Source organism: Anarhichas minor, unplaced genomic scaffold (assembly GCF_050575085.1).
Source record: "Anarhichas minor isolate MPS153535 unplaced genomic scaffold, ASM5057508v1 ptg000025l, whole genome shotgun sequence".
Taxonomy (NCBI): Eukaryota; Metazoa; Chordata; class Actinopteri; order Perciformes; family Anarhichadidae; genus Anarhichas; species Anarhichas minor.
The window spans coordinates 2,677,668-2,700,860 of NW_027466471.1; the positions used below are offsets into that span (position 1 = coordinate 2,677,668).

Consider the following 23,193-nt stretch of genomic DNA (forward strand, 5'->3'; position numbering starts at 1 on the left):
AGAGAATGCGACATCTATCACTAAAATGTTACGGGCAGCATCTTAATGGTGATTATGTTCCTCATGATCTTTGCACCACTTTCATGAGGTTTTTCTTCTTATGCATTTGTTTGTGTGTGTCTTTTACTGCCTATGCGTTTTATTTGACTTACAAACCCTTAAAACCCCAAATTCTGATCAGCTGACAGTGAAGTTTCAGATGAGTTTCTCCCTCCCTCTGTGGTTATTGTGTAAATAGAACCAAACCGGAGAATTAAAAAAAGTGCCATTTATATTTCTGTCCCCAATCCGTGCTTTTCAGATATGCCACGAAGAAAATGTGACAGTTTCATAAATCATCCTTGATATGATTCATTTATCAAATGTATTAATACACCAATGCACTGTATTCCACATGACCATGAGGTGAATCATCCCAGCAAATGCACACAAAGCATTACCTGATTTAAAAAAAAAAAAAAGGCGACTGTGCTTTTTTCCATTTAGTTTCACATTACAGGTGCGGTTAGGAAAATGTGTTGTCTGGATAGGAACCAAGTGATTGGAGTCGTTGTCACCGTTCTCACGTCCTATTTGATGTGTAATTGTATAAATATATAAATGAAAAATGAAAGAATGGCCTGGGTTGCAATAGAGAGATTGGAGGCTTGCTCACTGTTGCCTGCTGGTTGCTGTGTAATTCTTAAATATATGAATGAAAGATGAATCATTTTCCTTAACATGCATTTCATTTTGGATTCTCAACAATAAATTAGATTCCAGCAGCCCGCGGATAGCCTTTTGCTGCATGCATGCTTAGGCCTTCATACATATAAGGTTGCTTTTGCACACAACCCATGTAGTTTCTTTCTATCCAAGACACATGAACACGTTGTGATAGGAATCACAAGAGATCCTTCCCTCCTGCGTAAAATGCTGCAGTTACCGTTTGTCTGGTCCCGACGGAGGGCTTCACATCTCTGTGGGAAGCAGCAGCAGCGATGGAGTTAGTCCCCTCTCAGGTCCTCCTACTGTGTGGGTCAGCTCAGCTTACCCTCTGCATCACAACAGATTGCCCAAACACAGAAGTGTCTGGCCTCACTCAAACAGCAACAGCTAGTGTTCCTCCACAGAGAAAGCAGCCGTGATTTATAGGGACCGAATAAAGATGTGGGGCAGCTCACTGCCTCAGTTCTAAATAACGGTACTTATGACAGCTGTAGTTCATGTAATAAACATCCCTCCCTTCTGCCAGTGGGCTTTGAAATGAGATCTGTTTGTGGCAGATGGGGAAACAGGATTGTTCGGTATCAAGATGTTCTATCTTCCATTGTTTTTTGGATCATAGCTGGATCTTCTCTGTGTGGGTTTGGTGGATGACAATACTGCCAACACCATCTGTGTCAAACTCAAACATAAACACTGAAAAGAGGTTAAACAGTCCAACCAGAGGTTATGTACACAGTATTGTGACCCTGCAAGACAAGATGGATACATCTGCATTCATAAGTAGGTGAGGGAGAAATAAATAGCCAAAAGAGTTGGGATTGAAGATATACCTGTCAATATTATTGCCGGAGCCTGCTGGATTCTTCAGGGCATGCAACTTCTTGCTGAAAAAAAACATGAAATGAATGAAACTATTCCAGGAGTAAAATGAAAATAAATGTAAAGAGGAAGAAAAAAAAAGTAAACCAGCTTACCTCCATGTAGTTTTCCTCAAAGGTAACTTCTCTGGGAGACCAGGGGAGAGAGGGAGAACACGTCTTGTTCAGAGCATTGCTGTCCTTTCCTTCATGTGTTGCAATAAGGTTGAAGTTAAATGAGAAGACCTGAAAAAGACCAACACAAGCTTTAGTGAACCACTTGCTCGGTGTATATTCTGGCCAAACTGGCATCAAGCGGCTGCCTTCTCCTGCACCAACCAATCAGAGGCCTTCAGTCTTTACAGCCACATGTGTATCTCGTTAGCAATCAAGCACACTTTCAATCAGTTGCAGGTGATGAGGATGGGGTTGCCTTTCAGCCTTAATGGGTGAGGACACTTATAAAAGCTGTTGCAGTAGACAGCAGAAACATAGTGCCACCCCGGCCAAGATATACACAAAGCAAGTGGTTCACCTTAGCGCGTGTTGGTTGGCAGGTGTAGTTTTCTAACAGCTAGCTATAAACTCTGCCAACACATCCATTGCGATGGCTTTTGGGTTCTGCCTTGGGTAAGTATTTTTTTGTGGCAACATAGTCTATTAAGCTTTATTTTTGCATGCAGGAGACACGTGCTTTTGTCTTGCAGTGTTTCCTTACTCCTGTCTGTGTGGTCCACTGCAAAATGTTCTGGCATCCCCGAAGGTAACTGAAATATTTAGCTTGTTGATCCACAATAACTAATGGAACCTCCATATTTTGGCCATCACTTTGTTTGTGCACACAGGAGCTCTTCATATGGAGTGTCGTGATCGTTACTTCATGATAGCCGTTGATCTCTCCTTCACTGGGGACGAACCTCTCTTTGAGGCCGTTGGTAAGTCCTGCACAGCTTCATCATGCTGGGCCATCACTGTCTGAAACGGGATAACATGTGCTGTGAGGAGTTGTATCCAAACTTACTCCACATGCATCTATGAAATCAGTTTAGTCTCTTAGAAATCCATCCTTTCTATACTTCAATAAGAACATGTCTGGACATATTAAGCCGCCTTGCTCATGTAATATTTGTCTTCCAGATGGGACGGGTGTGTACGCCATCACTAGGTGGTATGCAGCTCAGTGTGGCTACAGCGTCAGACTTCTCCCTCTACTGGGCCACGTGGAGCTCCGAGCCCCTTACTTCAGCTGTCACACTGACAACAAGGTGCGTACAACTTGCATATGAAACTGTTTGTTTTTACTATTACTGTACAGACGAGATGTTTTCTACTCTTTCAGGATGATGAGGTCTTCTTGTTTAACTTCAACCTGACTGTGACGCGTGAAGGACGGGAGGACAGCTATGCCTTGACCAAGACCTGTTCTCCCTCTCTCCCCTGGTCTCCCAGAGAGATTACCTGTGAGGAAAACTACATGGAGGTAAGCTGATTTACTTTTTCTATTTTCCTCATTTAATGGTTTCAGATGTTTACTAATTATGACTTCTTCCCAGGTGTCTGTGAGGAGTCCTTTACTGTCCCGCTCGGACAGTAAAGGATGACTGGAGTGCTCTTAAACCTGTATGTTTAAAAATGTCTCATTCTGTGCAGTAAAGTGTCACCTTGTTTGTTTTTAAGACTTTAAATCCCTTCCCAGGCACATAGCTCCACCACCTCAGACTGGCAGGTGACGTTTCAGAGAAATGAGGAGCAGTTGCCGCCCATGGCCCTCTCTGATGCTCGCAAGAAGGGCTACGTGTTTGGCTTGACCGATGGCAGGCTGGTATTTCGTACTCCGTACGGGCAACCTGAATCATTCAGCACTGAGGTAAACCACTGATGCATGAATCTGTCTTGTGAAGTTGAGTTCAAGCTGGTTTTTAATGAGTCTCTCTCTCTACAGGTGAATGGCGTTCCAGTAGAGGAGGTCCATGCAATGCTGTTCTCCAGACAAAGCTGGGTTGTCCTCATGGTCAACCTGGTGACTGCTTGCTCTGTCAGTATTACAATATTTTCTGCTGTGGCTTATTCTCCCCTTGATAGATGAGCAAAGCTCTAATAAAAGTGTAACGTCCACAGATGAAGGATCTTATGATGACAGCGGCTACATGGTGTGGCAAACTCCCGAGGTACCGGAGTCTTCACGGAACACAACTCAACATTGGTCTCAATGGTGAACTTGTGGTGCAGCCAGTTGCAGAGGACAGACACTTTGTTGTGGGGAACATTAATGCCACAGTCCAGATAAGCATCCCCTTAACTGCTGAAGGAGGATACAGGCAGGTCAGAAGACACTTGGGAGTAGCTGTTGTAATGGTCAGATGTCGTCATAGTGGACAAAGGCATAATATAGAACATTAAACTCTATATAAAAATCTAACTTAAAACCAGAAGCATCAGAATTTGTGGGCATGTTTTACCTGTTCTCTAAGTATTCTCCCTGCGTCTGTTTCAGAGCTTCGTGCTTGGAGATCTCGTTGAGATTTATGTGTTTCATCTCTACTTGGAGCAAATCCTGGCGGATGAGGATCGCGTAGAAACCAGAGTACGATTCCAAAGGACTCTGTCCACTCCCCTGCTGCCACACCCCGTTTTCACTGAAAACCAAACGGTTGTTGACGAACTCTCATTCACGGTCTACCTCGGAGACGTCCCCGAAGACATGGAGTTGGTTGCCGTTCATTTGAATGGAGACGAATTTACGGTTCAATTTATGAACACGAGAAGCCACAATATCACTAAAGTTGTTCACCCCAACAACACTCTTGGTTACATTCTGAAGGTGCCTTTTGATGACTCTGTTGTCCTGCTGCAGGTAAAGGTTCTTTTGAAAGAAGAGTGACTTTAAAGTCTTGCAACTGTCATGTGAGCGCAAGACATCATTTAATTTTTTTTTTCTCCTAGTTCTCTGACGATGCAGTTCTTCACTATGAGCTGAACATCAACTACACTCTGACAATCCTGCCTGAAAACGAGCCTTTTTACCACCTGACGACAGTCGTGGCATTCATTGATGTCTGTAAGTCTCTAACCTTTATTTTTAGACTTTACCAATCCGACTTGTGCATGAAGAAAAGTAATCATTGTTTTGTGTTTGACAGCTCCTCCAGCCTTTGATGCCGTCTGTTCTAAGTCTGGCATCAGCTTCAGTCGGGACCACCGGCCTTATGACTCCCTCTGGGAGATCAGTATCGGCTCAGACCTGCTGACACCAGAGCTGGCGGCCAAACACGGCTACATCATGAGCAACGATAGCCAGAGTCTGCGGCTAATGGTGCCGCTCTTCTCTCATGGCTACAAGTACAGCGTGAGTTGACTCATTAAACATATCTTCTTGTGTCCTTTAGTTGACTTGAAAATGGTGACGAATGACTAAGTGTGGTTTTCTTTTTTCTTTTCTTTTTTTTATTAAAGGGAGTTACTTTGAAGGGCTTCTCTGGCACCTTCAAGATCCTCATGCGGGATCATGAGACATCAGAGGTCAAGAGCTCAACTTTCAAGAGTTGTCCGTTCTCTACTAATGAACTCATTTGTAAGGACATCCTGTTACTTACTTTGAGAGCAGGTGGGGGTCTCTGTATAGCTGATAAAATTCTCGAACACCTCTTTCTCTAGTGTGTTCGACTCTAGGGAGGTTGACTGCGGTGTCCGACATGTCTCTGGCCATCCCAAGCGGAGGACTTCCTGCAAGATTCAACCTGGGCGACAAATTCTGTGGAGCCAGAGAGAAGAACGGCACCAGGGCTATGTTCTTTCCCAATCAACACCTGTGGAACCACCATCGAGGTACTGCTGCTATAGATTTAAAACAAATGTTGCTATTGGACCAAACGGATGACAAATCTAAATGTCATGATGTGTCACTATTTGCATCTTTTTCTTTTCAGCTCAGCATGGGAAATGTGATTTATCAAAATGAGATTTTCTATAACGGGAGCAGTGAGGTACACTCTGACGCTGTTGAGAGGTATGTGTCGCAATACAATGTTAAATTGTAAAGAAATGCTGTACAGCACAAGAAGAGGGGTATTTTTGTTCTCTCTTACAGGGTGATGGTACAGTGCACATATCCTCTGGCTAGTCTTCATCGCCTCTTCACAACATTTAGGTTTGAGTCTGACACAGCTGGTATCAGCAGCATCATCCACACTGCACGGCCCATATCAGGTACAGTAGTTTGTTCACTTGTCGGGAAATGACAGTTATCACTCATTTTGGATTTGGCTCATTTCTCATCTTTCTGTGCTGTAGATATGCAGAGTTTCACCATCAAGCCCACTGCAGCGCTTCAAACCACACCTGCTAGTCCAGCTGTCTCACGCATGCATGCTGACCACCCCTCTCCTCGCTACATCGAAGTTCCTAGTTCTCACAAACTTGCCAGTGTGTTGAAGAGAAAGTGAGTTTAAAACCTCTATTACCGAGCTATGGTGTCACTATGTTAAAAATGTTTAATGTCTTGCCCTCTCTTCACAGGCGCACAAGGATCCAAGCAAAGTAAATCCTGCCCTAATTTGAAGGAAGTGTAATTTTTAAATGGAATTTTTTTTTTAATTTAATAAAGCTGTTTTCTTAAATTATTTGTCTGTTAAATACTTGTCCAACTTCTACAGACATGCATTTAGACACAGGAAGTTGTCAAACACCAATATGTAAATTGACAAGCTGCAAGGATTATTAGATTTGGGTGAAAGATTAAAGCTGGCTAGTGAGGTAGACCTGTTACTGCACACATATTTTTTTTTTTTTTTAAAGAAACAAAATGTTATGCTTTACCACTCTGTCATAGGGGAAATGAAGCACTACTTAACCAAATTATCACATCGCTAAAGTAACCAAAAGCCCTACAGAAATTATTACTCTGGAGTAGTTCAACATGGCGTCACCTTAAGGGTCAGCAACAACAAACTAATAACTTCACGGAAGCATTTTCAATGCAGGAAATGTCCCTTAGTGGAGTATTTCTACTGGTACTTTTCACCATCTGAATATTACTTCCTCTGTACGTGTAAGCCTAATGTATATTTGGACAATGCACTTGACTCACCAGGGACATGAGGAACAACTCGACTCTTTAGCTTCACATTTAGGAACACTTAAGCAGACAACTTAATCGTCTTCCAGATGGGTCAAGTGTGTACGCTGTCACTAAGCAGTATGCAGCTCGGTGTGGCTACAGCGTCCCTCTACCGGAGCATGTGGAGCTCCAAACCTCTTACTTCAGCTGTCCTACTGACAAGGGGCATACAAATTACTTTTTATTTTTTCTGTACAATTTGTTGCATCTGATATTTTCTACTTGGGTCTTTTTTTTAATTTTTTTTTTTTTTTTTATTCTGCTGTACATGGATGTAAAAAATAAGTCACTTGTACAGGGTTAATGTCAACCCACATTTTCCACAAACAATTATAGTTTTAATATACACTAACTTGTTGCACCAACTAAAGAATTTTGCATTGAAGATATCCAGAGTTCATGCATTACATCAAAATACACTTGAGAACATTCTCTCTGAAATTCTACTACTGATTCAGGTAAAAGGAGACGATTGGACAAGAACTTTTTTTTTTTTTTTTATTCCACAGATTCATCAAAACCTGGAGTCTAGATAACTTAATGCAACTCTACCTCAGACAGCACTGAGAGTCAGCGGTCTTGTAAATGATTTCAGATTTTGGCACAGCTTCCCCTGCAGCCACAAAAGGCTTTACAACTTTCCCATATGCATAAGTCACAACCAATAACTTGGTTTGATTACATTTCAGTCTCAAACCTTCAACCTAGCAGCTCGAGGACCCTGCAGCTGTATTCTTACAGCTTCCCAATACAGACAGTTGCTCCTTTTGCCAAAATGTTTAGAATTACAAAACTACCAGAAAAAAATTCCCATTACAGTTAAGACAAGATCCTGGATCCAACTGGATAAATGAAAGGGTTTTCTCACGCCAACCAACAGCACTACTTAAAGACCTGCACAAAGCAGAGACATTTTCCCCCATTAATAGCAAATATATCAACTTAAATTATTTTACATTTAAAATGCCTATGGCTTACATTTTAATTAGAGATGTTCCTTGCATACATGGTAGATATAATTACACCATGTCTGAATAAACTAGTTTATTCTATGCCCATTATCACAGTGTAATTTATTATTGCATAAACCAACCACCTCTTTAAAAGAAGAGTCCATACTGAGAAACAGGTTCAACCACACCTCACTAAAGGTAAGTTATTTAGTTTAGAGTTGCTCTGGGAAGTTTTCTGCCACTGTAGCAGGGTGACACCTTCTTAAAGTTAAAACAGGTTTTTGTGCACCATAGTACAGATGTGAATCTGCAATGAGCTTTGGGTTGTTTGAGCTACTCCACCTAGTTACATGCCTTTGTCCTAACATGTTAAAGTCTCAATGACAAATGCAGAGTATTTAAGGTAACCAGGTCTTCTGGTGCGTCTGGTAGTGGACTCTAGGGTGGGAGACTGTACACCTAGAGAACAAACAAACATTGTCGGCACGTATATATTGAGGTTGTGGTTCATTCAGGTCAACAGGGGAATCCCCTATAACTCTAGACTAAGAATGGGTCACAGCTAATAGTTCACTTTAACGTACTTCTTCAGAGAAAAACAAATGCGATGTTTGATTTGAGCCACAAGTGGTCAGTGCTGCCCCATTTTATGCTTCTGATGGAAGGTGCTGTAAATGGACATGGGTTGTTATTGTTTTTTCAGGGTATTTAGGGACTGTTAGTGCAGTTTACATTTTATAATAAAAAATTACACAACTAAGCACAATAGGTTTGTAAAATAAGGATTTTAATTATTATTTAACTATTCAGAGATGCGCACACGCATAAATACAACCATTTGTAGCAAACAGTAGCTGTGATTAATAGTTCTTATAATAAAAAACTATATGGGACAGAGTGATGCTGAAAAATGAATACGTGCACAAAAGAATAATGACAATGAAGAAAAAAAAGAAATACAAACAAAACTGATTAGCAAAGATTTGGTTGCTCCATAACTCCTTTATTATAGTTTAACACACAAAGCAAATAGTTTCTTGCGCTCTGTTCAAGTATGCTGTCAGTTTACACAATGTGGCTGTTCAACATGTAGCCTACTGCACCCTCAGAAAACAGAGGACCAGTTTGATAGCACCATTATGAAAGGCACAATAAAATAGGATTCACACACACACATTATTGTACGCAATGTTATTCTTTAAAACAAGGAATAAAACTAAAAAAAGACAAAAAACAACAGTAAGTAGCTAATATCTGCAACTCTGTCTGAATGGGGAGAAATGCTATTCCATGAGCTTCCTCTGAAAAGATATCTGAGCTCTTCTCTTCTTGCCACTGGGTGTGGAAGACTTAAAACATACTTTAGTTACATATAAGCTGAAATATCTTAAAGAACCATTCACTTTTTCAATGTATCGATAATATTTTTATAATTCAAAAAAGAGGAAGAAAAAAAAGCTCTTTGGAGTAAGATCAGAAATGCCTGTGAGCGGGTGTTTGATTGACAGCCGAGCTGACAGGCGTATGGACAAGATCGTCAGACAGCAGTTTGTTAGCAGTGGTACAATGTGCGACAGCTGACTAGCTAATTAGCTATCTACCCTGCAAACTGCCCATGGATGTTTACAGAGAAGTGGTACAGCAGTGGAGGCGGGGCAAGTTGCTCAGTGGGGCATCAAGCAAAAAAAAGTGTGACCTCAGAGTACACAATTCAGATAAATTGCATCCCGGATCTTGGAGCGATCTTCCACATCAATAGGCCCAAAGAGCAAGCGCACTGGCATTTCCTTTAACCCCGCCTCCCAGCCATCAGTCCAGCCTCGCTCTCGGGCTCATTCACATGAACTGAGGAAGTAGAATAAGTCTGGATTTGGCTGTTAGTACATTTTACACCTTTTAGGACCTACTGTTTTAAATAAAGGCTATTCAAGTGTTCATACTGGGAAGTGGATTTACTTCCACTGATTTACAGGCGTCTCTTTTTAAATGTAAGTCTATGGGGAAATGTCTTTTTGGGCCCAATGGCGTCACATGACAGGCCCTGAGGTTGTAATTCCAACGGTTGGCCAATAGGTAAAGTTGCTTCAAAGCCCGCCACTTTTCCTGGGGGCATGAAACTGCTCTCTAGTATATACTGTATATACTGTATATATACAGTATATATATTTAGAGAGAAAATAAATTATAAAACATTTTTATATTTGATTTCAAAACACATTGCGACATTGATGCCCACAAGGGATTGTAGTGCAATTGTGCTTTGAAATGTGACCTAATTTAGACTGTGACTAATTCAGACCACAGTCTTGTCCAAGAAGTTTTCAGAGCAATTTCAGAGAATATATGCTCCAGTTATTTAAAGAGGGCTTTGGGGCTCTTCAGCATTTGATATTTCAGCCTTGGAGGATTCATTTTTACGACTGAATTGGGCAATTAGCACTTGTGATTTTTGATGAGTGGGCTGTTTGCTTTTTGAGGAGTCGCTTGCTTGTGCCACAGCTTGATTTGCATAAACTCCTCAATGAAGATACGACACTTCAGCATAAATAACTGACATACAGAATAAATGCTCAGTCCGCCTGTGGAACATGAATCAGTGTATGTGGAGTGTGTAAAACACACTTTATGAAACACTTGAAAAGTGGAAGAACACTGCATTTTTTTTCCAAAGACAGACCACAGCTGTTGTTACCGAAAATATTATTTCGTTTGGGAGGTAAAGGAGACTGGAGGGTCGAAGAAAGCAGCTGCCTCTTGGATGACCGAGAACATAAAAAAGATAGTTTGTCCGGGGCAGGGCCTGCTGGGGGAATCCACTATGGATGGAGATGTGTAGTGTAGTGTCTGTCTCTCTGACTTTTTGTCTGACTCTCTGTCCATCTCTCTGACTTCTGTCTGAATTAGTAACCCTTCTCTCCACATCATATCATATGCTTTCTCTATGTCAAAGAAGACAGCCACAACACTTTCCTTGTTTATCTGTGCTTTCCTAATTTCATGTTCTAAACTTAAAGCTGGATCTAATGGACTTCTCCCTTTCCTGAAACCACTCTGGATATATATCCTTTACTTTCTACATCATATATTAATCTTTCATTTATCATTTTCTCCATTATTTTGCAGATATTTGATGTTAAAGCTATTGATCTATAGTTCCTGGGTTCGTACAATCTTTACCGGGTTTGCGTATCAGGACTACAATGGCCTCCTTCCAGCTTTGAGGCAATTTTCCACCCTCCCAAACTTTATTATATAATTTGCGTAATATATCCTTAGAAGATTCACTTAGATTGCTTAACATTATATAACAAATCTGATCTTTGCCTGGTGCCGCCGTTTTGGTTTTCTTGAGACATCGGCTAAGTTCTGTTTTTGTAAAAGGCTTGTTTAGCAGATCATTAGTATCTTCCTCTTGCTGTAATAAGTATTCATTCTCCACTATTGTAGTTTCCCTTCCCCTTTTACCTTCTTCACTAATATTATCTGAACTATGTATTTGAACAAAGGTTTTTGCCAACATCTTTTCTTTCTCTGCATCTCTCACTGCTGCTGTTTCACCATCATTTAGGACTGGATACCCAAACTCTTTTAATCCCATTCATTCTTTTTATCATTTTCCATACCGTATCCATTTTTGTCTCTCTTCCTATTGAGTTACAAAATTTCCTCCAAAATTCCTTCTTTGTATTTTTTATGATCCTCCTTACATTTGCTTGCAACTTTTTATATTCAATAAGGTTCTGAAAACTATGATTAATTTGTAATACTTTGAAAGCTTTATTTTGAGATTTAATAGCTTCATCACATTCCTTAGTCCATCAAGGTACCATCTTCTGCTTATGCTTACCTCCCTTCTTCTGCATGGACTGCTTTGCGGTCTCTAGAATAGCTTGACAAATAGAATCATTTACATTTTCTACATCTTCACTAATACACACTTTCTCCATTTCTTGATCACTAACCCTTCTAAATGTATCCCAGTCAGCACTGCTGAAAGACCATTTCTGTAGTCCTTCTGTCTCATATTCTTCTAAACTCTGCCCTATTTCAATCATTATTGGATAATGGTCACTTCCTACTGTTGTTCCTCTTATTAGCTCCCAGGAGCTAACACCTGCCAATGAATCAGATAGTAAAGTAAGGTCTATTGCCGACTCTGTCCCTGTTCTGATGTTAAATCTTGTTCCAGTTCCATTATTTAAGCAAACTAGGTTTTTTATCTCCATTAATTCTTCTATCACTATTCCATTGTCATCGTTACTATTACCCCATAATGTGCTATGAGCATTCAAATCTCCACAACATATCACTTTTCCTTCTAAATGTACAACTAATTCATCAATAATTTGATTTAAAGTTTCTTACATGGGTTGTAATAGTTTGCAATTGTAATCGTTCCTTCTTTGTCCAAATTTCAATCATCACATATTCCAGCTCTGTTCCTACCTCCAGAACTTTAAACTGTATTCCTTGTTTTACAAATATTATACACCCTCCTCCATTTCCCCCACTCTATCTCTGTGAATACTATCATATCCTTTAATGACAAAGTCTAATGCTGGTTTAAGCCAGGTTTCCTGAACACATATGATTTCTGGTTTCTTTTTAAGGTTTTTAATGAATCCTTTAAACTCTTGTCCACTTCTTGCGTTCCACTGTAGTATAATCATACTGTCCTATACCCTGGGCCTCCTGGCTTCCCATCTTCTCCGAGTCTTTTATTAATATGCTCCCAAGACATTTCTTTTATCCCAAAAAATCTCTCAGCTCCCCTCACTATTATTTAGATTCTCTCTCTTTTTTGTTTGACTTGGTCAGTACAATTTATTACATATGCAATAAACAGGATCAACACTGTCAGTGCTGTATTGGTTTCCTCGGACAGACTTGCCTCTACTCTCAAAACTTGTTTATCCTGTACATTATCCTTACATTCTTCCACTCTGTGATCCGCTCCACACTTGGGACATCTCTGTTTCCTTTTGCAAACTGCTGCTATATGTCTAAACCTCTGGCATTTGTAGCAGCGAAGCGGGGGAGGGACATACGGCCTCACTGGGAAGGAAGTACGGAGTCCTGAAACTCAATAAGAACAGATAGGCTATCAACCCTTTCTCCATTAACTGTTCTTAGCAACCTCTTCATTCTGCTCACTTCTCCCCCACAAACACTCTGTTTGAGTTTTTCGAGGTCCTCGTCTACAGGAATACCTGTTATCACTCCTCGTGTCAGTCGATTCTCACTCACAGATCTTTTTTCACTTATCATTTCCTTACAGACACTTTCTATAGTTTTGTTTTTTTGTTCTTCCGCTTTACATATTATCAATAAGCTTCCGTCCCTCAAGACTTTAGCCATTTCCACTTCTCCGATCTTCTTTCTCAATTCCCTAGACAGAGCTATGGGGCTCAGACCGATATGCTCATCTTCCTTTCTGAATTTAAGGATAATTTTAAATTCCTCCCTCACAATCTTGCTTCGAACTACTCTGTTTCCTTCATCAGAACTGTTTCCCTCCAAGCTTCTCTTATTATTATGACTCCCATTCAAACTTCCTTCAGCCCGCCTGTTCTCTCCCTTCTTTCGTCCTCCTCTCCCACCAGAGACTGTGTTCCAGCCATCACAAGCCACATCATCATCCTCATCCATTTCCTGATTTGCCACCCTAATCCAGTCACAAACCAGTTTATGCCAACCGCCAAATCAAAAAGCCGCTTTCAAGTCAAATTATCAAACTTTTCCCCTCCCAGCTTCAACCCGCCTAACTCGGCGTCTACAAGGTGGTTGTTCTGAGTGAGGAAGAGGAGGAGGAGGAAGAGGAGGAGTCAGGGGAGGAGTCACGGCAGTTACGTGAGTTACTTTATAAAGTATTAGTGAAAGTATGAAAATATAAATAATATATAATGTTCCTTCACCAGTGATGGAGGAAGTATTCAGGTCCTTTACTTCAGTAAATGTACAAATACCACATTATAAGTACTAGTACCACACTGTACAAATACTCTGTCACAGTACTAAAACCAATCTTTAAAAGTACTCTGTTGCAGTAAAAGTACTAAAACCACACTTTTAAAGTAGTCTGTCACAGTAAAGTACTCTGTTGCAGTAAAAGTACTAAAACCACACTTTTAAAGTACTCTGTCACAGTAAAAGTACTCTATCACAGTAAAAGTACTTTGTCACTTAAAATGTACAGTAGAAGCGTTTTGAAACAGTGAAAGGAGTTGAAGAGTCTGTGATGAACTGAACTGGGAGTTGTGGTCTGAACTGGTCCAGCTGTGGTGGACACTGGGAGTCTGGGTCCAGCTGTGGTGGACACTGGGAGTCTGGGTCCAGCTGTGGTGGACACTGGGAGTCTGGGCCTCCTGTGGTTCGATGATGAAGACGACGAAGAGCAGCTGCGACGAGCTCCACACGGAGACGAAAAGACCTGAAGGACCTGGACAACCAAACCACACAGTATGTAGCATGCTAGTTAGCTTTGCATAATTTTGTCACGCTAGTTAGCTTGGCGTGCTAGTTAGCTTAGTATGCTAGTGAGCTTAGCACCATATTAGCATGCCAGTAAGCTTAGCATGCTAGTTTTAATGTGTATTTATATAAGTTACAATAAGTTCACTTTCTTTTGCTTTGTTGTTCAGCGGAAGCTTAATTTCCCCAAGAGGCCAGTCTGAAGGCCCGGCAGACCTCGGAGCACTGACACACAGAGCCAGCTGGTCCTGAGGGTCTGGGTCCTGGAGGACTCTGCAGAAGCATCCGGCTCTCCGTACGAGGAAACTCTGCCCGCTACATCTGCTTGAAGGTGAGTCACGAGTCAGCTGGTTTACTAAAACATATGAAGATTTAGCTCTAATTAAATCGCAATAAGCAGATAAAAAATATGCAGAAATAACGACGTAATGATGTTGATTTGTTAAAAGTCTGAATTCATGTTTTATATTTTCTCTCTGGAAGATGACAAGCAAACAACTTTTAAGCTTTTTTTTCTGAATGGAGTTTGGTTTGATTAGTGCTATGCTAAGCTAACATTGTAGCAGCTAATCTCTACATAAATACAGCAGCGTTGTTGTTTATACTACATTCTACAATTAGTACACATACATATATATATATATTTACACATAGTTTCCTCTGGTCTGTGTACTAATATGAGGTAGAAAATTTGCTTTTTAGCTAACGGTGGCACATTAACATTGAGGTGGAAACTAAAATGTTGATTAATGTGCACTTTTTAATTTAATTTAATTTAAATTAATGGACATTACATTTAAATTTAATTTCATGGCCTAAATTAAATCAATTTAATGAAAATTTTATTAAGTTTTATGGAAATTTAATTACATTTAATGGACATTAAAATTTAATAAATTAAAGTTAAATAAATTAAAATTAAGACCCCGCCCCGGCAAGGAGCCGACCCACCACGTCCTCAGAGTCTGCATGCTGGAGGATTCCCAGTCCCAATTTTCTCTTTTCCCAGTCTGATTTGACCTGTCAAGTCGTGCTGAGGCATTGTGACCCCCAACAATTCTGTTCTGCAGTCTAACATGACTTCAACCTATCATTGTCTGCAGTCTAACTTAAGTCCAACCTATCCTTTCCTGCGGTCTATCGAGATCCCCTCTATCATTTCTGGGATCGGTTGAAATCTCTCTATTCTTTACTGTGATCTATCTAGACCCGCACTATCCTGTTCTGCGGTCCATCGAGACCCTACTCTATCCTTTGCTTTGGTTAACTTGACTTCTCTTAACTCTGGTTTAACGTCAACTCAAAATATCACGCTAACAAGTTCTACCCTTCAACTTTCTCTCATGACTAATTTTCTATTTTGCTTAGGAATTCTCTGCATTAGTAGGTAAGGTATTTATTTTATTTATTCATATAAAATAAATCTCTTTTGGGGGATTAGGCTTTATCTGACTTCAGCATCACTACCCCTCAGTTATCCTACTTCAGGATGGAGTCCAATCGCCAAAGACTTTGCACTATTCCTATTTCATGCATGTTTAGTAAATTATTGTTAAATTCTAATAAACTCTCTCCTGATTGAAATAAACATTTGTCTGAAATTTGTTTTATGGTTGGTTTTATCAGATCATGAAAACAAACTCTATCATCACATGTTTGATCTTTCTCTTTATTTATTTCAGGAAAAAAATGTTGAACTGTTCGCTGACCTGTAGACAAAAGTAAAAAAAGACACTTTCCCAATGATAACTATCATTTAGTAAATTATTATTAGTAACATTTCATCAGATTTCTAGGAAATACAAAAAGCTATGGGTCTGTAAAAATACAGTTTCAGTAACACACCAATAAAGAAAAAACAAACACTTTGATGTAGTTTTTTTTCATACAGAAGGTCTCCAATTCCCCCCATTACACTTTTAAAATACAATCAGTTTGAATATGTATTGATTAGACATTAAACTAAATGTTGCTTTTTAAATACACATATTTCCTCTGATGAACAGAGTCTTTGGTTCCTTTTTTTGTTTTCACCATCACAGATCTACTGTTTGTTGTCATTGCTATGAATGTCAATTAATTAATTATATAATGTTTGGAAAAAATTTCCCCTTTCTTTTCATTTACAAACAAAGAAGAAAATATAAGACGATGAAAACTGCAGTGGTTCCTACCAACATATTTAGGTAATTCATCCTTCATAAAAAAGTGAAAAGATGCATTTTTATCCTGTGTGAACTCTCATGTGTGTCTTCAGATTTCCCTGCTGTGTAAATGTTTTCGCACAAACATCACATCCAAATGCTTTCTCTCCTGTGTGAACTCTCATGTGTCTCTTCAGACTTCCCTGTACTGTAAATCTTTTTCCACAAACATCACATCCAAATGGTTTCTCTCCTGTGTGAACTCTCATGTGTTTCTTCAGACATCCCTGCTGTGTAAATCTTTTCGCACAAACATCACATCCAAATGGTTTCTCTCCTGTGTGAACTCTCAAGTGTTTCTTCAGACTTCCCTGCTCTGTAAATCTTTTCCCACAAACATCACATCCAAATGGTTTCTCTCTTGTGTGAACTCTCATGTGTTCCTTCAGATTTCCCTGCTTTGTAAATCTGTTCCCACAAACATCACATCCAAATGGTTTCTCTCGTGTGTGACCTCTCATGTGTTCCTTCAGATGTCCCTGCTCAGTAAATCTGTTCCCACAAACATCACATCCAAATGTTTTCTCTCCAGTGTGAACTCTCATGTGTGTCTTCAGAATTCCCTGCTTTGTAAACCTTTTCCCACAAACATCACATCCAAATAGTTTCTCTCCTGTGTGAACTCTCATGTGTGTCTTCAGACATCCCTTCTGTGTAAATCTTTTCCCACAAACATTACATCCAAATGGTTTCTCTCCTGTGTGAACTCTCATGTGTCTCTTCAGACTTCCCTGCTCTGTAAAATTGTTCCCACAAACATCACATACAAATGGTTTCTCCCCTGTGTGAACTCTCATGTGTTTCTTCAGACTTCCCTGCTCTGTAAAATTGTTCCCACAAACATCATATACAAATGGTTTCTCTCCTGTGTGAACTCTCATGTGTTTCTTCAGATTTCCCTTCAGTGTAAATCTTTTCCCACAAATATCACATCCAAATCGTTTCCCTCCCGTTTGGACTCTTTTCTGTGAATGAAAACCCTTGTAGAAAAATCTATTACTACACTTGAAGAAGCTTACAATGGTTTCCTTAACTTTCAGAGCATGTGTAGCAGAATCTGGTGCCCTGGTCTCCTTCCAATCACTGTCACTGTCCTCAGTTTCTGATCCAGAATCTAACAAAGGCTTTTGCCAATCATCAAAACTGACTTCCATCTCAGAGGAGTCAGAAACCATTTCATCATTAGCATTTGGTTGTGCAAGACGATCTGGATCTAGGTTCCCGGGTGGTCCTGATCCTCCACAGTCCTTTCCATCAGCAGCTGAGCTGCTGGCTGGAGGCTCTGCCTCTCTGTTATCCTCCTTTTGGCTATGATGAAGCTGTGAAGACGGAGGTATCTCATCGACATCTTCAATCTTCAAAAGTACAGTATTGACTAGGAACCTGGTGACATCTGCCTCCTCCAGCCCTTTGAGGTGCTCTGCCTCCAGACTGGTCCAGAGTTCCTCTGGTTCCTCTTTTATGCAGAGGGGCTCTTGGTGCTCCTGCTCCTCTTTTATACGGAGGGGCTCTTGGTGCTCCTGCTCCTCTTTTATGCGGAGGGGCTCTTGGTCCTCCTGCTCCTCTTTTATGCGGAGGGGCTCTTGGTCCTCCTGCTCCTCTTTTATGCAGAGGGGCTCTTGGTCCTCCTGGTCCAGGCTGGGGCTCCACTCAGGGGAGATAACTTCTTTCATCACCAACAGCAGCTGAACATCTGCAGGGAGAACATTATGGACAACTGTGAGGTGACACTGATGTCTCTGGTATCATTACATTATGTTACTGAGATCTAGTGTCACACATCATACCGATACTAAAGAAGTGTTGCAATACCCTGCCATTAAAAAACAGTTCAATACCCCATTTCATTAGTACGGTTATTTTAAGAATGGCAGTACTTTATTAAGAGCCGTATTTTGGAGTTGAGTTGATGTGCGACAGCAGATATCTGCTTACACTCGCTACAGACGTAGTGGGAGTGTTTTTCTCTCATATGTAAATACAAGTGTCCTTATCTACTGTCCACAGCTCATCTACAAATACGACAAACAGTGAAATATGGCTCTAAAGTTCAATTTGTGTCTATACTTATGAATGTAATACAATAATATCAGAGAGGCTTCGTCGGCTGAACGTAGATGTAAATTAAAGGGTGATACAGACGTCCCTCTCCCCAACAATGCTTTCCAGCTCTTCCTGGGGAACCCCAAGATGTTCCCAGGCCAGTCCAGATCAATAATCTCTCCAGCGTGTTCTTGGTACTCCGGGGCCTCTTACCAGTTGGATGTGCCCAGAAAACATCTAAAGGGAGGCGTCCAGTAAGATCCTGATCAGTTCTCCAAACCACCTCAGCTGGACCCTTGTCCACGTCAATGGCGGACCGTCAGTGCCTGCAAGTCCTTCTCTGCTGGCCTAAACAGAATCACAAAGTTATAGCTATTTTATAATTTAATAATTTTTCATAAATACACGACATGTATTATAATTTAAAAAATATTTTCCCCATTATCTTGTTTTCTTATTGCACAGCTACTGTCAGTTGCTCTGCTTCCAGCGCAGCTTGTTTAAAGTAGAGCTTTTATCCAATCAGATTTCACCTCTGTGTCTCTAGGTAAGAAGAGAGGCCCGAGGCCTACAGACTCACAAGTGCATCCATGTGCAGTTTAAGTGAATGGGGACGATATTGTTGATTGTCATAGTGTTCAACCAATCTACGGTCCGACCCTCACCTCTGGTCATGAGCTTCTGGGCGTGATCGAAAGTATGAAATCGTGGATACAAGCTGCTGCAATGAGCTTCCTTCGTAGGGTGGCTGGGATCAGCCTTAAAGATAGAATGAGGAGCTTAGACCTCTGGAGGAAGCTTGGAGTAGAGCTGCCGCTCCTTCACGTGGACCAGTGGCGGGCCGTGCATTTTATACCTGGGCCTTCACTGCTGTCCTGCAGCTGAAATACCACCTTATAACCACATGATGGCGCCACAGCTATTATTCGTTTTTAAGGCTGTAACTATGTACGTCTTCGTATTAAACCATTCGGTACGAGGCTTACAATACGTTTGAATAATGCTCGAGCATTTGGAAGATACAGAAGCTTAAATTCAGGAAAACAATGTTTTCTGCGCTCATGTAGGACAGTGGTTCTCAGATGGTCTGGCTGTGGGACCCACCATCATTCCTTAATGACAAGCCACGACCCACAGAGATCGTTTTAGGATTTTACTTTCACAACTCAAACATTGAATGTACTGCTCTGCAATGTCTTTCCTCGTCTCAGTCCCCTGTGTCATGGTGTGTGGTACATCTCACTCAGTCAGAATGCCCATATTTGATTGGCTGAGCTGCATCACGTGATGTGATTCACTACCCGACTAAGCCTCTGCTGTTAAGTTTCGTTTCACGATAGTCACGTGCTCACCCACTGACCAATCACAGCACACTCTGCACCTCGCGGCAGAGCTGCATATGGACACTGAGCTGCACTAATGCTGACGTCATTATAGGCCGGCTAGCAGGCGCTGACACGTCAAAGAATACGCCCAACATGTCAAACAGACTGGTTAAATTGAGAGTTTTGCTTTCTGGCTCAGCTCCCTCTTCACCACAACTGTACGACACAACGCCCGCACTAAACCGCTTGTCCATCTCACACTCCATTTCATCCTCACTGTGAACAAGAACCTGAGATTCCGAGATACTGCCTTCGCTTTGGGCAGCGACTCACTCCCAAAGCTGAGGGTGCAATCCATAGTCTTCCAGGAAAGGAACATGGCCTTGGAGGCTCTGACTCTTGTCCCTGAACTTTACACTCAGCTGCAAACCACCCCAGTGTGTGCTGAAGAACACGTTCTGAAGAAGCCAATAGAACCACATCATCTGCAAAGAGCTGAGACGCAATTCTGAGGTCCCCAAACCAAACAGTCTTCTCCTCCCGGTTGTGCCTTTAAATCCTGTCCGTGAAAATCACAAAGGATTGGTGACAAGGGACAACCCTGTGGCAGAATGAAGAAGAGAGACGCAATTCTTGTTGCAACCAGCCGTTTATTCTTGTGCTCACAATGACAAGTTCACAACAGATCCAAAATGTCAGAGTTTTTACGTCTGACTTTTATACCTTAGTTCTCTTCTTAATAGTACTTTAGGGTAGTATAGATTCAAATCCAGCTTAATCTCATTTGGAACTCCTCTGGAATCCCTTTAGGCTGCCCTATAGCGCCTAACTGGAGATGTTGGTCGGTGTTAAGTGAAATCTGTGCTCAAAACAATGTGCGGAAAAGCATAAAAACACAGATGGGACACATCCCAGTCCCTGAAGGGCCGTTCAAACACTTAGTCATAAACTATGTAGACATGATAGAATCAGCATATGGAAAGCGCTACATGCTAGTGGTAATTGATCAATTCAGTCCCTGGGTGGAAGCAACTCCATCAAAAAACATAGGAGCTGAAACTGTAGTCAAGTTTCTGACAAAGGAAGTCGTTCCACGATTTGGCATACCATCAGAAATAAGCTCAGATAATGGTTCAGCATTTGTGCAGAAAGTAGCCACGGGGATTTTACAACAGTTGAGGGCCGTGTACCACCCACAAGGTCAAGGTTTAGTGGAACAGAATAACGCAACGTTAAAGGCGAAGTTGAAAAAGACCTGTGCTAAGCTAAACTGGGTGGATGCTTTGCCACTCGCGCTAATGAGTTATTGCATGCAAACTCACAGGAGCATGCGCCTAACACCGCATGAAATGCTAACAGGTAGACCTGTGCTCGCACCTCAACTTAGAGGCCCCTACAAGGAACCCCCACTAGAGCAGCTGCAAATAGAGTTAAATGACTATATGAAGCAACTCACTGCCATACATAGATCCATCTACTTGCAGGAGAAGGGAAAAGAGCCAGGCTCCGACCAGAAGCCAGAGAAACCAGTGGTACCAGGCGACCAGGTGTCTGTTAAAGTCTTCCGATGAAAGTGGCACGAGCCAAGGCGGGATGGTCCCTATAGAGTGGTGCGAGCAATGCTACCAGCGGTCCAGGTTGAAAGAAGTACAACGTAGTATCACTTGAGCCATTGCACGAAAGTCCAAGACAAAACCAAGGGCAGTGCGAAGTGAGAAAAAAACAACAAACAAGGTAAGCCTGGAACATGTGTTGAAACTAATGGGCGTTCTGATATGGATGCGGTTAGTGTTGTGGCAAAATTATGAGAAGAGACAACGAACTGAAGTTGCAACCCAGCGGGAAGTGTTTTAATGAGAACAAGCCAACATGGTACAAGTTCAGCACATCCAAACAAATCCGATGTATTACTTTTCACAGCTTGCTTTTACAGTCAAACTTCACCCCCCTTAAGTCACTTTCCACCAATCAAACCAGTCCGTTGAACCAAAAACAAAGCACATCTGGTCTCTTCATTATGTCATGCTCTCATGACTTCGTTTAGGTCAAGATAACCTTTTGGCAGAACACACGATTCATGTACGGGAAATGTTTTGATACAAATTGGAGAGAGTTATTACAATTTGTCTGGCGCGCCCTAATCACTTCTTGTGAAACAGAATGTGTTCAACATAACAAGTTATATAAACTGTTTACTTGTGAAGCCAAATGTGTTCAGTTCAATCTTAAGTTATATGATTTTCTTCAACATATCCCCCATTTGGGGGTCACTTGACCCCCAACATATCTTCATATTACTTTTGTCAAATAGGTGGAACTGTAACCTAAAGTTTTGATCCCTCACAGCATTGCAACAACACAAGTGATTAAATGGATTATACAGAATAGAATCAGGGAATGATCCTGCCAAGTGATTTATGTAAATTATATGTGCTTGATTATATACCAATACAGAACATTTGAGTTAGTAAGATAATGCAAATAACGTCACTCAATAATAAGGTTCACTTTCATATAAGGGCGAAAAAACCCGCAGGTTGCATTACAGGAAAAACTCCCTTATGGTCCTTTCCCGCCGAGCGACCACCTTCTGACATGAAGTGAACCTCTTCTTGCTTACAAACATATATTAACTGATACATCACACATTTTAGTTTCTGCAAAATATTGAACAATATATCGGTATTCATTAGATGCAACGTCTATGATAAAACTATGTATTTTCGCTATAATACTTGTACACAGACTATATGAATCCTGACTATGAATTGTGACTTTGAATATATGTGAATGTAGAAATATCTGATTAAAATACATTCAATTTATAGTGAAACAGTTTGAAAAGATAATAAAACATGTGACGTGGTGTTTTTGGACGTGTATGTACTTTCAACAAAGTTCAGGCTCTTTATGCTGAGATGCCTCCTAGTCCTGTTTCCTCCTTTCCCAGACTACCTGAGTCCTCAAGGTAGTCTGGAATGGGAAACAGGTCCGGTCGTCCAACCACCATTTGAGTGAACTGGGCCTTTGTCCCTCGCTCAATCGTCATCATGTTCATCATCTGAGCCAGTTGGAGGTTTATCATGAGACCCATCTGTTTGTCCATGCTCCTCTGGCACTGCCTCCTCAGGATGGGTACGATGCAACATGCCAATAGAAAAGCTCCAATTAAAACTATTAATGCGCTAATGCCTGCTTATACCAATACGGACCCCCATTTTCCCAAAATTTGGTCTAACCAATCCCATGACCCCCCCCCTGCCAGCATTATCCTCAAGCTCTTGCCTCAAACCCCGAATTTTTCTCCATTTCAACAGTATATTCAGTCAAACATTTTCACAACACATTCAATACATGTCGGCTATGTCTGTTGTTTGTTTCCTCAACAAATGAAGAGTGGGAATGGTCATAGTTATGTTTTCACAACTTTGGTCTCGTGGTATTGGGTTTTCATACCATACCGGTCTCCTAATGAGCAAAGGAGTAATGTTAGCCTGTGGGAGCCAGGACACCACC

At 41.1% G+C, this 23,193-nt stretch overlaps 1 protein-coding gene, 1 long non-coding RNA gene and 1 pseudogene across 2 annotated transcripts; 2 read left to right on the top strand and 1 right to left on the bottom strand.

Moving 5' to 3' along the window:
• Window positions 1–2,445: 2,445 nt before the first annotated feature.
• Window positions 2,446–9,007, top strand: LOC142957666 (uncharacterized; annotated as a pseudogene).
• Window positions 9,008–10,874: 1,867 nt separating this feature from the next.
• On the top strand, window positions 10,875–15,687 carry LOC142957325 (uncharacterized). Its single transcript, XR_012956101.1, has 3 exons — window positions 10,875–14,093; window positions 14,276–14,436; window positions 15,547–15,687. It is a non-coding gene; the product is annotated as an uncharacterized LOC142957325 (long non-coding RNA).
• Window positions 15,688–16,329: 642 nt separating this feature from the next.
• On the bottom strand, window positions 16,330–17,998 carry LOC142957323 (uncharacterized). The gene has a single exon (XM_076099060.1). It carries the CDS (start codon window positions 17,980–17,982, stop codon window positions 16,330–16,332), a length of 1,653 nt encoding a protein of 550 aa, XP_075955175.1. The 5' UTR covers window positions 17,983–17,998.
• Between the last annotated feature and the right edge of the window lie 5,195 nt (window positions 17,999–23,193).